This window comes from Plasmodium brasilianum, chromosome 13 (assembly GCF_023973825.1).
Source record: "Plasmodium brasilianum strain Bolivian I chromosome 13, whole genome shotgun sequence".
In the NCBI taxonomy this organism is placed as follows: domain Eukaryota; phylum Apicomplexa; class Aconoidasida; order Haemosporida; family Plasmodiidae; genus Plasmodium; species Plasmodium brasilianum.
In genome coordinates this window covers 1,243,524-1,260,965 of record NC_090126.1, presented here as the reverse complement: position 1 = coordinate 1,260,965, position 17,442 = coordinate 1,243,524, and the positions used below count along the sequence as shown (strand labels likewise).

The window sequence follows — 17,442 nt, the reverse complement described above, 5'->3', positions numbered from 1 at the left end:
TGTTTGAAATTTTCCCTTTTTAATTCTCTACATATAAATATTCAAATGTTACCCAAGAAAAATGCTAATTAGTTTTAAAGCATAAATTTGTTTGTTTGTCTGTTTGTTTATTTGCATGCTCCCTAGCTTATTTGCTTGCTTTTTTTTTTTTTTTTTTTTAAACAATGCATTTGTCAGTTTTAAATTTTTATTTTAATCCCCCAATTTAAGCTGCTTTTTGGAAATTAAAACATGTCGAAAGGATATAGGCTCACCTTTTTTATGTAAGAATTTTTTTTTTTTCATTTCAGTACTATGCACTGTTAAGATAAACATAATTAAAATACGAACGCGCGGGAATTTAGGACCAAAATAATGCAACAAACATGATTCATATACATATAAATAAAAGATAAATATATATATCTATAAGCAGATTTTTTTTTTTTTTTTTTTTTTTTTTTCCTTTGATCAATCCTGAATGATGAGATAAAAATGCCACAATTAAATGTTTAATATTTAGTGTAAACACAAAAAAAAAAAAAAAAAAAAAAAAAAAAAGGTCATCCTTTCCCTACAATATAAGTTGTTTCCCTTTTAGCTAAGATTGTGACCATCCACTACTGGCAGAAAAGAAAATTCGTAATTTGTTTATTTTGCAGTATATCATCCTTTTATAAAGCCAAAGCAGAGGGAAGATCATCATACGTACGCACGTACATACATATATACATATATACATACATACATACATACATACCAACATAAATACCTACTTATATATGTATATTTATACAAACAGACGTGACGGAAAATTTTCACTTCATTTTGAACAGACGAAAAGCAAATGCGCATTTGCAAAACAGCGCTAACGGGTGTACCCCATATTTTTTTATTATTTTATTATTTTATCATTTTATCATATTATCATTTGATCATTTTATCATATTATCATTTGATCATTTTATCATTTTATCATTATTTTTTTTTTAATTTTTTATTTTTTTTGTTTTACACTGTCAGGAAAGAATGAAGGACATTGCTCTTTTTTTTTTACCAGTGGGCATAACTTTATCAATTTTGTTATTAAGCGGCGTAGCGTTGTTTCAACGGATGGCCATATATGTTCAAAAAAAAAGCATAAATTTTCAAATTTACACCCTCCAAATAAATGTATCTATATCATCAATAATATCACTATATACATTGTTAAGATTGTCCTGTACAATATTTGAGTTAAGAAATTATACGGATGTAAATGGAAATTATGAGAATATTGGTTTTCAAAATATGAACAGGTCATATTTAAAAAAAATAAGGCTTCAAAGGAATTTTTGGATGTTATTATTATGTTCAGTAGCTTGGACATTTTATATTCGTTTTACTTATTTGCTTTTATATTATCGAGAAAAAGTAAAGAGAAGTGATAATGAATATGAAAAAGTTTTAGAAGAAAAAAGAGAGGAAAGAATATACAATAAAATATTACAAAGCGGAAAAGTAATACCAAAAAACAGTAATATATTAAAAGAAGAATATAATAATATTGTTGAAAATAAGTACGTATCCAGTGATGCAACAACTGATGGAAATGATGATTCAAAAGAAATGTCTTCTGTTCTTGCTGACGACAGTAAGAAAAATGCAAGTATAAGACAAAGACGTTGATAGGAAATATTGTACATGTTGTTACGGGAAGGACGCACGGGCATTGCGCCTGTGAATGTATATTTATATAATACGTACTTCAGTTGGCCTCAGGCCGTCCCTATTACATTTCTTTTCTCATTCGCTCACATTTATTTATTCCATTTTTATGTGCAAATAAATACCCGTAATGATTTATATACCTCCGTTGGTATGCCCTATTAATACATGTTAATAGATATGCCCCATAAATATTCCTTATTTAATTTGCCTTAAAAAAGGGGAGGGGGGTAAAAAAAAAAAAAAAAAAATTAAATTGCGGAATTAATTAGTTTAAGAAATATTATTTATTTTTTTTAAATTTTACTTTACATGTGTAATAATATGCCCATTTTTATCTTTTTTTTTTTTTTTTTTTTTTTTTTCGTCATTTATGTGTTTATACACATACAGAAGTTCACATTTGCATGTATATTTGCTCACACATTTGCGCAAATATGCTCGTATAAATTAATTCCCTTTTTATTCCTCTCCCCTCATTTGCGTATTCTGTAATCTGTATTTTTGTAATATTCTATATCTTCTGGCATCTTCATCCTCTTCGTCGTTATGCATATATGCATGTTCCTTGTCACCTGTTACATGTACCTTATGTGTTTTTCTTGACCTGTTAATATTTGTATTGACTTGTGAAATTTCGGATAATTTTGAACTTTCTTCTATTTCTGTTAATTCATTTATAATTCTTTTTTCTTCTTCTATTAACCATAATGGTTTAATATATTTAACAATACAACCTTTGCTTCTCATTTTCTCTAAAAAATGAATCATATCAAGGTTAGGTCTTGCGGTTCTTGGTAATATTTCAAATTTGTAAGGTTTTATATGTGCTCTTAGATTAACTCTTTCCATATAAATAATGGTTACAGAGCCTCCTACTTTTTTAATTACATCAATAGAAGATTGGTCAGCATTAGAAACCTCAATGTCGATTTTGTAGGGGAAAGGATAATCGTTAACATTAAATAATTTAACACCATTTTTTACCTTAACACATTTCGAATCATGTAAATGTCTTTGAGTGATTGGAAATCTAGTATCTAATCTTCCCTTTTCAATAAAATATCTCAATTTTGATAAATTTAAACAATCATAATTTTTCTTTTGTCTACTTAACCAAGCTTCAGGCCATTTGGGCAATCTTCTATATAATGGGGTTCTACCACTTTCAAACGTTCTGCTATTTGGTCTACCTGATTTTCTATGTTTATGTTTATCTCTTATACCTTTACCTGGGCATTTGTCACCTCTTCCTCTTTTTTTTTTCCGTTGCCTGTTTAATCCCAATGTTCGTAAATTCCTTGGTTCAATTGGAAATAAACTTTTCTTACTATATGCAAATCTTCTGTTAAATGGATGACTTTCAAAATTTTTTTCCGATCCATCATGAAATATCTCTCTGAAATGTTTCCCCACTTTTAACTCAGAATAATTGCAGTTGGACTTGTTTCTGCTCTCACTTACATGATTTATATTGTCATTTGTGTCTTTTTTTGCATTTTCCCTTTCGAAATATTTTTCACTGCTAATATTGCTTACATTGCGTACATTGCTTACATTGCTTAAATATCTGTACAGAGTATCTTTATGGACGCTTAACAATTTTTTTAATATAATGCAGCTAGCCATTTTACCATTTTTTATCATATTATCCAAAAAAACAACAAAAAAAAAAAAAAAAAAAAAAAAACCTGAACAAGTAAGTTAAATAACTCTGCAAATACTTAACAACATTCAGAAGTTACAGTTGTAGCAAATTAAAATATTTTAAAGAAAAGCAAAAGTTGCACATAGGAGACAGCAAACTGAGTTATTTAATTATTCGTTTATTTGACTGTTTATTCGTTTATTTGACTGTTTATTCGTTTATTTGACTGTTTATTCGTTTATTTGACTGTTTATTCGTTTATTTGACTGTTTATTCGTTTATTTGACTGTTTATTCGTTTATTTGACTGTTTATTCGTTTATTTAATTGTTTACTCGTTTATTTGATTGTTTACTCGTTTATTTGGTTGTTTACTCGTTTATTTGGTTGTTTACTCGTTTATTTGGTTGTTTACTCGTTTATTTAATTGTTTACGCGTTTATTTAATTGTTTACGCGTTTATTTAATTGTTTACGCGTTTATTTGTTTGTTTGTTTTTTATTTTTTTTTTTTTTTTCTCTTCAATTTGACATTTCTTCATATATATATCACGCAAGAAAGATATACCCACAAAACAAAATGGTTGTCTCCAAAAGGCAGACGCGCAAAAGTTTCTTTGACGGAATTTTCTATTTCGCTTATTTTGTTTTTTTACTCTTTTGACTTTTCTTGAACTTCAGTTTTGGTAAACTTCAAATATAGTTTCTTTTTTTTTTTTTTAAGAAATCCGAAAAACAGTAACTGTATGTATGTACGTACGTATATATACATTTGCTTAAGTAATGTATGCATATGCATGTACACATACACACACGAGCAAATTTCCAAATGTATTCCTTTGTATCTCTAATTTTTGCACATATATTTAAAAAAAAAAAAAGAAAGAAATGGGGTACATAATAGATAAAAAGGCCTTCTTGTTGTATTTTTGCTTTCTGCTATTGTTATTATTCTTATTACTGCTGCTACTGTATCTTTCTTAGATAAGTTTTTTCTTTTAAAAATGAATTCGTGTTTTCATAAAATTTCATTAACCAGGAGAATATAAAAACAAGTGCATATGCATTCACTTGCTATGTATGTGCCTACAGACTGTTTTTCCCTTCATTTCGCAGAAGTTTATGTTGATCAAATGTGTTCACAAATATTTGTATAAGTATACATAAATAAATATATACATATGCAAACATTTAGGTTTATTTAATAAATTTTTTTTTATTCATTTTTAAGTAAATTTTTATACAATGTTCCAAATTTTTTTTATTTCTCGTGATAACAATGTGTTATGTATAATGGAGTTTGAAAACCAAATAAGTACTCGTGCGACGTGTAAAAATATTCAGATATGGTTTAACATAATTTTTCATTTGAACTTTTTTTCCCTAAGAATGCATACACAATACATTCATATTACATACGAGTAATACATGTATGTATATATATATATATATATATATATATATATAAAAGCAAGGTATATGAACTACATACCTATTTACGAAGGCGCTTTTTTTTTTTTTAAATTGTAGCAAAACATGTTTAGCAGTATATAAATATAATGTTAGTGATAACTATTTCGTGAAATGCCTGTACAGTATATTATATATATATATATGTATGTACAAACATATATACACAAATACATAGGTACATATGTGCATAATATTTATATCACCAAAAATTTTAAGAGCTTTTCTATGCATTTACATATGCGTTCGTTTTACGAATATTATTTATATTTTTATGCATTACTCTTGTGTAAAAAACTACTTGCTTACAGTGCTTTTACATATTTGTTTTTTTACTTAAATTCTCAATTTTTGGAGCATTTTTTTTTTTTTTTATGTCAAAATTTAAGATAAATAATACATTAATTTCCTCGTTGTACATATTTGTAAATATACGTATTTTCTTCATTTATTCTGTTAACTGTGAGCAATGTATCTGTGAAAAAATTTGCATTAGGGTATGTTTCTTCTGAAGAAAGGGTTTAACATGGTCATAAATGTAAATTTGTGAATATTCAAAAGTATACATGGATATTCTTGCAAGTACATGAATGAATGTGTATGAATATACATGTTTATGTTAATAAATACTTGTAAATATATACAAATATACATACGTATATATGTACCTATGCCTATATATGTGTGTACGTATGCTTGTACAAGTGATACCCCCATCCGCGTTACACAACTACCCCCTCATTGGCTAGTTTTTATTAAGGATTTCATTATATTACATTATACTGCATTATATTTTCGCATATTTTCGCATATTTTCGCATATTTTCGCATATTTTCGTATATTTTCGTATATATTTATACATTTTCACATATTTTCGTATATATTCATACATTTTCATATATTTTCACATATTTTCATATATTTTTTTATATATTATTTATTTTGATTTTTTTTTTTTTTTTCCAAAATACATGAACTGTTCATATTTTTTCCATTACTACATTTTGTGCATTTTTTACAACTCGAATATTGCAATGATTTTTTTTTTTAGCAAAATATACAGAGTGCTCCGGTTAAAAATTTCGTCATTTAATAGTATCTTGAAATTTGTGGTGCACAGGTGAGCATCATAAACGAATATATATACCCACGTGTATACACATATACACATAGAAACACGTATATACATATATACGCGCACAGAAGGCTCAGTGTGCGGTACATGAGTGCTTAAGTAGACGCCGGGAGAGCACAGCAATGGGGAACTTCGAAATTGAGAAAAATTGTACCCTGTATATTTGCACCGATAATTATGAAATTCCGTCGATTAGTGAAATTCAAAAGAAACTTGAGAGTCAAAATGTAGAGAAGAAAATAGAAGGAATGGAACATTTAATATTTAATATAATACAAGGAGAACCATATGGTAATTTGTTAATGTGTGTAATAAGATTTATAGTACCACATAAAGATCATCGTTTAAAAAAGATGAGTCATATATTTTTCGAAATTGTAGATAAATGTAATAATGATGGAAGTTTAAAAGAAGAAATGATATTAGTATGTAATGCTTTAAGAAATGATATAATATCACCTAATGAATATGTAAGAGGATCAACATTAAGATTGTTAAGTAAAATAAAATACCTAAAGATAATCGATCCATTAATAGAAGCTATTACTAAGAATTTAAGTCATAGACATAGTTATGTACGAAAAAATGCAATCAGTTGTATTCATACTATTATTAAAGAACATGGAATTGATGTAATACCAAATTCAATTAAAGAGGTCGAGAAAATTTTATTTCTTGAAAATGATATATCGACAAAACGTAGTGCATTATCTATGTTAATTGATGTAGATCCATTAACTACTTTAAAATATATATTGTCCTTAAATGATCAACTATATGATACAGCTGATGTTATATTGTTAGAGGTTATACATCTTTTCAAAAAGTTATATATTCCACATGTCTTTGATGATTCTTATTTATTGATAAATGATGAAGACGAAGAAAACGAGGAAGATAAAGAAACCGAGGGAAGTGGGTCTGAAGAATTGGACGAGGAAAGTTGTGAATATTGGCTTAATGAAGCAGAAGCGAACAATGCTAATTTGTTGGGGTCGAGAAGGGGTAAGGAAAATTTTGGTCTCCTAGGAAGGAACATAAAGAATGGAAGCATGCCGATCATGCAGACAGGGAGTATTGCCTCTGTTGGTATGGTATATGGGAGCGATGTACAACTGTACAGCAATGCTAATGGCAATGTTAGCAACAATGTTAGCGGCAATGTTAGCGGCAATGTTAGCGGCAATGTTAGCGGCAATGTTAGCGGCAATGTTAGCGGCAATATTGGCGGAGGTAGTAACGGTGTGTTGAACGTGCTAAGTGAAGATATTCAGTTTAAAAAGAAAAAAGTTAATGAAAACGAGTATGGTATATACAAGAATAAGGTAATTAACATACTGTTGAACATGCTGAACAAGAATGTTAGTAATAGTGTATTGTATGAAGGAGCTTGTTGCTTACTGTACATGAGTAATTCTGTGTTGAGTATTAAAACTGCTAGTGAATGCTTTATAAAACTGTTAATAAATCAGCATGATAATAATATAAAACTAATAGTTATAGACAAGCTGTATTATATTATGTGTAAATGGAAAAACGTGCTAGAAAATTTTAGTATGGATTTATTGAGGGCTTTAAATTTCCCATCGAAAGATATTAAGGTAAAAATATTAAATTTAGTATTACATGTATTGACAAAAAGAAATGTGCATTTAGTGCTAAACGTTTTAAAGAAGGAATTATTAAAATTAAATGAACAAGTTGTTTATACAAAGAATATAACGAATAAAGGTGTTGCTCAAGGAGGCGCTAATGGCATTATCAATACTGGATCAAGCAGTGGGGTATCAAGTCAACCTCTGAACAATTTTAGTGGCAACAGTAAGGACCTTAATCAGGTGAATAATTTATCGACAAATTATCAAGAAATGACAAATTACAAGAAAATTTTAATAAAATCTTTACAACATGTATGCAATATGTACTCTGATGAATGCTTAAATATTGTTGACTTGTTATTAATATATGTAAATGATGATGAGAAAGAAATTAATTATGAAGCAGCTGTATGTATTAGGAAGTTAGCTAATAATGAAAAATTTCAAAATAATATACTGCAAAAGATTGTGGATTCAATTTTTATTATAAAGAAATCAAATATATTGCGTATTTTCTTTTGGGTATTAGGTCAATACATGAATGATCAAAATATGATCATAAATTTTTTGAACAAATTATATGATAATTTGTCATCTTTTCTAAATAGTCATATGGAATATGATATGATAAATAAAGTACAAAATGAAAATTTAAAAAAAAATAGAACGATGAACAATAATTTTAACGCAGTATCTAATTCAAATATTCAAACAAAAACAGTTATATTAGAAGATGGTACATATGCTACTGAAGCCTTTTTGAAAACAAAGAGTTTGACTCCTTTAGATGATCAACATAATTCTCATTCTTTTGCTTACAATTTGTTAAGTGATAATGATGATTTGCTTCTATCTGTTCTCTGTGTGTGTATTACAAAATTGTATTTTAAATTACTTTCCAAAGTTAACTCTATTTTCGACTTTTTAAATACATCTGTGGAAAAGCACCCATTGGGGGAGAAACCGGATCCTGATTTGTCCACGAATTTTACTCTAAAGGGGCCAATCGAAATTACTGATATTAACGGCAGGGAGGGAAAGGAGATAAATATTCTAGGGAAGCAGGGGGAAATGGAAAAGCCTGGGACGCAGCTTAATGAGTGCAATGATGAGGTAGCTGTACACGTAAGCAGCCTGAAGAGCGATGCGGAAACGGCGGTGAAAAATATTAACGAGTTTAGAAATAAGTGCATATATATATTGGCCAGTATTATTAAATATATTGTTCAGAAGAACATGAAAAGCGCAGTTAGCATATACGAAAACGACAGCAACGTGATAAGAATAAATCAGTGCCTTAAAATTTTTTTAAGGATAACGATTGGAAAGAAAATAACGGATGAAAAAACAAAAAATTTGATCAGAGCATTTATAAATGGAGATAACTATTACCAAGCATTTTTAGAAAAGGAAGAAGAAAAATATTGCAGCATATATGGTTCAACATATAAAAATATGAAAAAGAAATGTAACAATCAGAAGGATTTAATAACTCGCGGTTTAATTGGTATAAATAAAGATACTGGTGAACATATATTACAGGGTGATGATGAAAAGGAAAATGTAGATGATGATATATATTTTAGGGTATTAAAAGAGAAAAAGTATATGTTAAATATGGTAGATGACGAACCAGTGTCCGTGAATGAAAATTTAGAAAAATTAAAATTAAAATATACTTTAAATAATGATATGTTATTTGAAGAAAATGAATTTAAATATCCTTCATTTAAACACAATTATTCGTCTCTCTTTTTGGCAAAATTGTATAAAACTCAGAGATTAACAGGAACAGATGATGACATATTTATTGAAGCTTTTCCAATCATTTCGAGCGTCAATCTTATTGTAGAGTTTTATGTATATAACCAATCAGGTGTGTACTTACAGAATATATATATTAATCTATCAACACATGGAAATTTAAAACCAATAGACAAAATACCTGGCTTTAATTTATCTCCTAATGAAAAACGAAAATTTAAAATAACGATAAAGGTTCATACAACAGAAACTGGTATTATATATGGCTATGTATTTTATGAAAAAAAAAATGATAAAAATAAAAATTATCTTGTCCTTAGTGAACTCAACATTAATATGACGGATTACATAAATGCTTCCTTTATATCTTCGCACCTCTTTCGTATTATGTGGTCGGAGTTCGAGTGGGAGAACAAGATTAACATTAACACGTCCATCAGGTATGATAAAGAGGGAGAGGGACAAGTCCGTGCGCTGTGCCACACGCATAACTCATGTGCTCTGGCGGAATTTATTCATGACATTGTTACGTCGATATAATTCATTTTGTTTTGTAATACTATATTTTTCTATATTTTGCTATATTTTTCTATATTTTGCTATATTTTGCTATATTTTGCTATATTTTTCTATATTTTGCTATATTTTGCTATATTTTGCTATATTTTGCTATATTTTTCTATATTTTGCTATATTTTGCTATATTTTTCTTTTTTTTTTCCCCTGGCCACGTCATATCCATCATAGGGATTCCTTCGAATTGTTGAAGCTCATAATAAAACATACAAATATGACAATAGTAGAGAAGTTTATGCCTCTGGAATACTATGTGCTGGAAACAAAAAATAAACCGGAGCAAGTGAATATCAGTCCTATTGACATATACATATCGTACATATCCACGTTAGAAGACCTCAAATGTTTGATTAACAATTCTGCATTTTTTTCTGTTAACTTATTTTCTCGAAGTATTTTTGGAGAAGATTCTTTGGCCAACTTGTCTGTTCAGAAAAATCCCGACGGAAAGTTGTCAGGAAGCATAAGGCTAAGAAGCAGGACACAGGTATGTGCACCGGAGAACGGGAAAAAAAACAGACAAAAATGAGAAAAAAAAATAGAAAAAAACAGACATAAAATAAGAAAAAAAAATGAATGGGCAAATCTCATTAGGCAAAATAAATTAGCTGATTAATTATTTTTGAAATGGTCCCCTTTTATGTCATATTACCAGTCGAATGTTGCTTCATTTTTACCTTCTTCAATTGAATACAATTTTTTTTTTTTTTTTTTTTTTTTTTCATTTTTTAAATAGGGAATAGCCCTTAGCTTAGGAGATAAAATAACCTTAGTTCAAACAGGGATAAGCTCGGAAATGCAATGACATCAAATCTTTTCCTGTATTGAGTGTTTTTATCTTTCATTTTTTTATTTTGCTATCTTAATTTTCCTCCATTTTGTTTATATTTTTTTGCTTTTTGTTATCCTATTTTTTTTCCCATTTTGTTATCCTATTTTTTTTCCCATTTTGTTATCCTATTTTTTTTCCCATTTTGTTATCCAATTTTTTTTCCCATTTTGTTATCCTATTTTTTTTCCCATTTTGTTATCCTATTTTTTTTCCCATTTTGTTATCCAATTTTTTTTCCCATTTTGTTATCCTATTTTTTTTCCCATTTTGTTATCCTATTTTTTTTCCTATTTTTATTCCATTTCGTTTTTCTCCTTTTTTTTATTTTTATTTTTGTCCCCCATCCCCCCCCCTATATTCCTAATCTTTCCATGTAATTGTAGAGGGTATCAATGCATCCATTTCTAAAGAAAAAGAAGCATAGCACATTTTGACATCATTTTGGCGAACTTTCTTTTTCTGAAGTGATATCTCTTATTTTTTTATGTTGGACTTATGACCATACATTTATGTATATATGTGCACATGTACCTGTACGCGCGAACCTTTGCATATTTTTTTAGCATTTTCCTGATAAGAAAAATTTATGAAAACAATGTATGAGCTTAAGTTTCATGGACTTTGTATTTTTTCCACACACGTCAAGTCTTAAAAAAGAAAAAGCAAAAAGTTAAACAGGACGCACACATATATATATTATTATGTGTATTATGTGCATACAGATATGTACACCTACGTAAGAACATACGACTTCCCTTTGATATGAAAAAAAAAAGAAGGGGCACTTTTAACCTTTTGCATAAAATTTAAAAAGGATATAACTCCGCATCATGATGTTATTTTAAAAATGGAAAAAAAAAAAAAAAAATATGATCATTGGTCACTTCGGCATTATTATACACATATTATGCATGGGCGTACATATTTATGTGCTTAGCTTTAAAAATTTTCAAAGAGAAAAAAAAAAAAATGTTTGACACATTCGGTAGAAACTGGACGTCGGTTTTATAAAGGAATAAAAAAGGTACAAAATTTTGAAAAAGCTTAAAATATCTCCTGATATTTTAGGGTGAATACTTATACATACTCTCATATATACATGCATATTTGGCACGTTTGCATAATTACATACCTATCTGTGTGCACATTTACGTATGTGTACTTTTTTCACCCGTTTTACATTTTCCTTTTTTTAAAAAAAAATAATACGAAAAGGAAAAACAAAAACGTACGTATATGTAGAAACATACACGTTAGTCACGTGGACCTGAAATTCTGCTAAATTACAAATAGCGTGTATGTACGTGTGTACACATGCATGTACGTATTTACAATATACAGCTCACAAGATGGGGTCGTCATTACTCGTATTTTTATTTTTTTACAAGAGTAGAATATAGGTGATGTTTTCATGTTAGTTTCTCTTGTTACATGAAATCCTCAAATTGATTTTTTTGTTTTAAGTGTTTGTTAGTTGACGTTTTGTGATTCAAAAAAAAAAAAAAAAAAAAAAAAAGCAATCAAAAAAGCAATCAAAAAAGCAATCAAAAAAGCAATCAAGAAAGCAATCAAGAAAGCAATCAAGAAAGCAATCAAGAAAGCAATCAAGAAAGCAATCAAAAAAGCAATCAAGAAAGCAATCAAGAAAGCAATCAAAAAAGCAATCAAGAAAGCAATCAAGAAAGCAATCAAGAAAGCAATCAAGAAAGCAATCAAGAAAGCAATCAAGAAAGCAATCAAAAAAGCAATCAAGAAAGCAATCAAAAAAGCAATCAAGAAAGCAATCAAGAAAGCAATCAAAAAAGCAAATAAATAGAGAAGATTAACCGAATAAATAGATGAGAAAAATAAAATATTATATAATAATATACAGCAACCTAAACTTGAAAAGAACCTGAATTGATAAAAAAAATACCCAAGCAAACAACACGGTTAAGAGACGAGAGTGGATTCCCCTCTTATTTAGAGCTCATATTTGATACATTCGTTTTCAATATCTTTTCATTTGTTTGGGGAAACAATCGAAGTTTTTAGAAGGACCTTGTTTATTTTTTCAAAATTTTAAAAGTTCTTTCTCCCAAGAGCGAATATATTTGTGTGTGTTTAAACATGTGCTAGGGGCTTTAAGCAGCGTAACTAGTAAAGGTATATGTAGGCATATGTGCATGCATCTGCTTAAGTGCGCGGTAACATAGTGGCGCGATCATATACGCTTATATATGCACATATTTGTGGTGCATGTGAATACGTTTGAGTGCGCAAGTACCAGGCAGAATGCTTAAGTACGTGGAGGTAAAAAAGAGTGCGAGCAGCATGGAAGCAGAGCAGTCGGAAGAAGATTCATGCTTGAACTTCTCGCTAAACGAAATGAGAGAAAAAATGGAGAAAACACAGAAAAAACATTTCGGGTATAAGAACTTAAAAGACTTTCAAGTAGAAGCTGTGCATGCAATATTTCATAAAAAAGATAGTTTTATAGTAATGGCAACAGGTATGGGTAAGTCCCTGTGCTATCAAATACCATCTCTTATGAGTGAATGCAAAAATAAATTTACAGTCGTTATATCTCCACTAATATCTTTAATGAAAGATCAAGTAGACAATTTAAATAGGAAAAAAATATCATCCATATTTTTAGGAAGTGGTCAAAAAATGAGTAATGAAAAAATTTTATGTGAAATAAAACATGGTGTATATAAAATAGTATATTGTAGTCCAGAGCATGCATTAAATAATAAAAATTTATTTCTATCGTTAAGGAAAAGAATTTTACTAATAGCAATTGACGAAGTTCATTGTATGTCTGAGTGGGGTCATGATTTTAGACCATCTTATCGAAAATTAAATGAGTTAAGAACTATTTTAAAAGAAATACCAATAATGTGTCTAACTGCTACATGTACAAAAGAAGTACAAACAGATATATTAAAAAATTTAAATTTTAATTTATCGAATTGTTTAATAAAAAGAAGTAGTGTGAATAAGAAAAATTTATTCTACTCTGTTAAGGAGAAAACAAACTTATATGAAGACTTGAAAGACATTTTAGATATACCATTAAAAAAGTGTTTAGATAGAACTAAAAGATTTATAGACAATTCAAAAATATGTCCATATAATTCTACATTAATATATGTAAACTCAAAGAAAGAATGTGAAAGTATTCATGATTTCTTAAAAGATAAAGGATTATTAGTCAAAATGTACCATGGAGATTTGAGCAATGAACAAAAGAAAGATGCACATGAAAAATTTTTGAAGGACGAAATTCAAATTATTGTAGCTACTGTAGCTTTTGGAATGGGTATCGATAAACCAGATATACGAAGAATTATACATTATGGTTTTTCTAGGTCGTTAGAAGCATATGTTCAACAAGTAGGTAGAGCTGGTAGAGATAACAGTAATGCAGAAGCTCTTCTCTTTTTTCATATTAATGATGAATCAAAAACAAAAAATCTTATCTTGAGAGAAAATACAGCCAATAATTTAATTGAAACAAATTTTCAAAGAGTAGAACATATCATTAGTATGTTTACTGAAGCTTCTGACTATGCTTATTCCACTGCATGTAGGAGAAGAAAAATATATGAATACTTTGATGAAAAACCTTTAGAAACATTCGATATACAAATATTTGACAGTGAAGAAAATGAAGGAGTTTGCTATTATATAAAGAAATATGATATCTATCTTTGTGCAAAATGTGATAACTGTATTTACTATTTGAAAAATATTAGGCAAAAAGAGGAAAAAAAAAAAAAAAAAAATTAAATTATATTGACGAATTACATTCTGATAACTTGAGTGTAACCCTTTCCAGTGCCCCTAACAACTCACATGAAAACTCAGTGATGATAAGAAAAAACAATCAAAGGGATACACTTCATGAGGTTAGTAGCAGTACTAACATGAAGGGGAACAAAAAAGAGGGATGTCCTTCCCCACAAACCGCTTCTAACATATTAGAGGACGTAGTCGATTTAACAAAGGAGTTAAAAGTTTTACTAAACTGTATTTCTTCCTTAAGAGGAAAGACAGGAATATCGACTATATGCAAAATATTAGTGAAGAGTAAAGAGTCAAGTATAATTAAAAAAAACTATCATAATATAAAAGAATATGGAGAGGGTGCACATAAATCCACTACATGGTGGTCTTCATTTATGAAAGTAGCTAGAAATGATAAATACATAAAAGAAACATTAAATTATGGAAAAGACATGAGTTATCTAAGTATCGGATTAACAAACAAAGGAGAAAGGTTTATGAAAAACGAGGATAAGTATTTCATCAATTTGCCCTTCTTCTTAGCAGATTCATATAAAAATGTAAATAAAAAAAATGATATAAATAATAAGAATCCAAAGGGTCGTAAGGGAAAAAGGAGGGGAAAATTTAACTACATTCATAATGAGGAGAGCGATACCACCTTTAGAAGAAATGACTTTGTTGGAATTCATGATTTTGCGCGTGATGACCTTACATCCAAGTTTGAGGGATTCCTTTGGAGAGATGATAAGCAAAATGATAGTCGAGGTGGTGAACGAGTTGAAAGTCAACATGACGAACGAAGTAACAGTCGGCATGACGGAGATTATATCTGCGGCCATGTGCGTGGTGACGATCGCGTGAATGAGAAAACTAAGGAGCGCTTTGTTGTACAGGCAAACTTAGTGGTACCTAAGCACGAAATGGCAGAAAATAAGTACGACTACTTCAATGCAGATAAGAGTACTTTCCATAAAGAGAATTATGAGTATAAAGAGAAAAAACTGACAAATGAAAATATTAACGAATCAATTATGAAAATTTTGTTGAGAACAAGAATGTTAGAAGCAAGAAAACAAAACATCCCTCCTTTTCAACTAATGTCTGATCAGCCATTAAAAGATATATGTAATAAAAGATTAACAGCAGTTCATTTGATAAGGAAACATATTGATAACGTTTCCCCTATTTGTCCAAATAGCTTCTTAGAAAAAGTAGCATCTGGAATTAGGGGGTTTTGTCTCCTGCATGATTTGGAAACCAATATAAATATAAATGAAGATATAAATGAAAATATAAATGAAGATATAAATGAAGATATAAGTGTAAATATAAATGGAAACAAAATTATGAACACAGCTAGCCAAAATATTACTTCAACTTCTTTCGAAAAACAGTCAAACATTAAAAAATTTTCCAATTTAATTTCGTCCTTTCATTATGATAACAATGCAAATATTATATCTGGCAAGGTGAGTAACACGCATAGAGATAGCAGAGATAGAAGAGATGAAAGAAATGAGAAAAGTTTGCACAGTTTAACACAACAACAGGAAAATAACTCAACTTTTTACAATAATATGAACACATGGAGTGGTTGTCACGAAAAAGAAGGAAGCAATGTAATCTATTATAACAGCAGGAAAGAAACGAATGATAGTACCAAGAGCAATTATTTTTTGGATAAGAGTAGAGTTAACCAAACAATCATTCAGCACCCTACAACTAGTACTAATATTTACAGTGTGCAGGGTTATGTTAGGTACAAAAAAGATGAAGAGGAAAATGTAGAACGAAATGTGGATCGACAAGAAAATTTTTCCCATCGAAACAACCAAAGTAGTAGCAGTACCATTTTGGACAAGTACAACAATCAGGATCATAGTAACAACATGACACCATGTTATTCATATAACAGCAGGGAAGTACATCAAATGCACAGAGAGTTTAATAAAACAACATCCAACAGTGATATAAACAAAAAAAATGAAAATGAAATAATTACAGTACTGAATAAATTTTCCCTTAAAAGGGATGTAGATAGTGGGTATAACCAATTTAATGAAGGCGTTAGAAATAATTTGATTGCTTTTTTCGATGATGACTTCAAATTTATTAATGAAGTTGAAGCATTGGGCTTGAATAGAAAAAGTGCGCAATATGCAGTAGATGCAGGAGGGTCAACAACAGGAGTAGTAGCAGCAGGGGTGGTTGATGTAGTAGGCGCTAAAACACAAGCACCACAGAGATCAGTCGCATTTGCACAAGAAGGTCCAATAGACCTTTCAGCTTTCATCTACCAGGAGGAAACGGGAGAGGCCAACAACCCACGACCAAAGCAGGACATAAATAAAAACAAATCTATAAGCTCGCCTCAGTATGGTAATACAACACATTTAAAAACGAGTAGTGGTTTTCCCTTCACCACTAGTACTACTGCTGCTACTGCTTCTACTGCTGCTACTGCTGCTACTGCTGCTACTGCTGTTACTGCTGCTACTGCTGTTACTGCTGTTACTGCTGTTACTGCTGATACTCATACTACAACTATGATGCGTCATAAAAATAATTTTAATATGAATTTAAATTCGAGGGATGACAATTTTACAAATTCGTTTAGAACAAATAGAATCATGGAGGAAAAGAGTATTGACATTATAAACGAGAAAAAAAAAAAATTTGATCTAATTGATTCTTTTACTTACGACTATAAAAAAAATTATGAACCGAACAGGCATGTCCATTCGACAAATGTAGAGAATGCATCATCATTTAGGGACTTAAAAAAAAGAAAGTTTTAAAGGGAGCACTCAAAATATTGGCACTCGTGTGTATACACATTCGTGCATATAAGCTATTATGGACGTGCAATTTTCATTTTATTTTATTTTATTTCGTTTGTATAATTTCCTTTTTTTGTACATTTGGGCTTCTTCAATATTTGTTAAAATACGTACCTTTTT

General features: G+C 29.4%; 5 protein-coding genes across 5 annotated transcripts; 4 read left to right on the top strand and 1 right to left on the bottom strand.

The window, feature by feature from the left end:
• Nucleotides 1–1,008: 1,008 nt before the first annotated feature.
• Nucleotides 1,009–1,647, top strand: MKS88_004943 (uncharacterized protein; the record flags this gene model as incomplete). The annotated part of the gene is made up of 1 exon (XM_067218159.1): nucleotides 1,009–1,647. One exon carries the CDS (start codon nucleotides 1,009–1,011, stop codon nucleotides 1,645–1,647), a length of 639 nt encoding a protein of 212 aa, XP_067071320.1.
• Nucleotides 1,648–2,148: 501 nt separating this feature from the next.
• MKS88_004942 (ribosomal protein L15) lies at nucleotides 2,149–3,315 on the bottom strand (the record flags this gene model as incomplete). Its single annotated transcript, XM_067218158.1, has 1 exon — nucleotides 2,149–3,315. The coding sequence occupies one exon, from the start codon at nucleotides 3,313–3,315 to the stop codon at nucleotides 2,149–2,151; it is 1,167 nt and encodes a 388-aa protein (XP_067071319.1).
• Nucleotides 3,316–6,060: 2,745 nt separating this feature from the next.
• MKS88_004941 (coatomer subunit beta) lies at nucleotides 6,061–10,681 on the top strand (the record flags this gene model as incomplete). The annotated part of the gene is made up of 3 exons (XM_067218156.1): nucleotides 6,061–9,830; nucleotides 10,048–10,363; nucleotides 10,613–10,681. The coding sequence occupies 3 exons, from the start codon at nucleotides 6,061–6,063 to the stop codon at nucleotides 10,679–10,681; spliced, it is 4,155 nt and encodes a 1,384-aa protein (XP_067071318.1).
• Nucleotides 10,682–12,057: 1,376 nt separating this feature from the next.
• MKS88_004940 (uncharacterized protein) lies at nucleotides 12,058–12,520 on the top strand (the record flags this gene model as incomplete). The annotated part of the gene is made up of 2 exons (XM_067218155.1): nucleotides 12,058–12,065; nucleotides 12,226–12,520. 2 exons carry the CDS (start codon nucleotides 12,058–12,060, stop codon nucleotides 12,518–12,520), a joined length of 303 nt encoding a protein of 100 aa, XP_067071317.1.
• Nucleotides 12,521–12,982: 462 nt separating this feature from the next.
• MKS88_004939 (ADP-dependent DNA helicase RecQ) lies at nucleotides 12,983–17,280 on the top strand (the record flags this gene model as incomplete). The annotated part of the gene is made up of 2 exons (XM_067218154.1): nucleotides 12,983–14,368; nucleotides 14,449–17,280. The coding sequence occupies 2 exons, from the start codon at nucleotides 12,983–12,985 to the stop codon at nucleotides 17,278–17,280; spliced, it is 4,218 nt and encodes a 1,405-aa protein (XP_067071316.1).
• Between the last annotated feature and the right edge of the window lie 162 nt (nucleotides 17,281–17,442).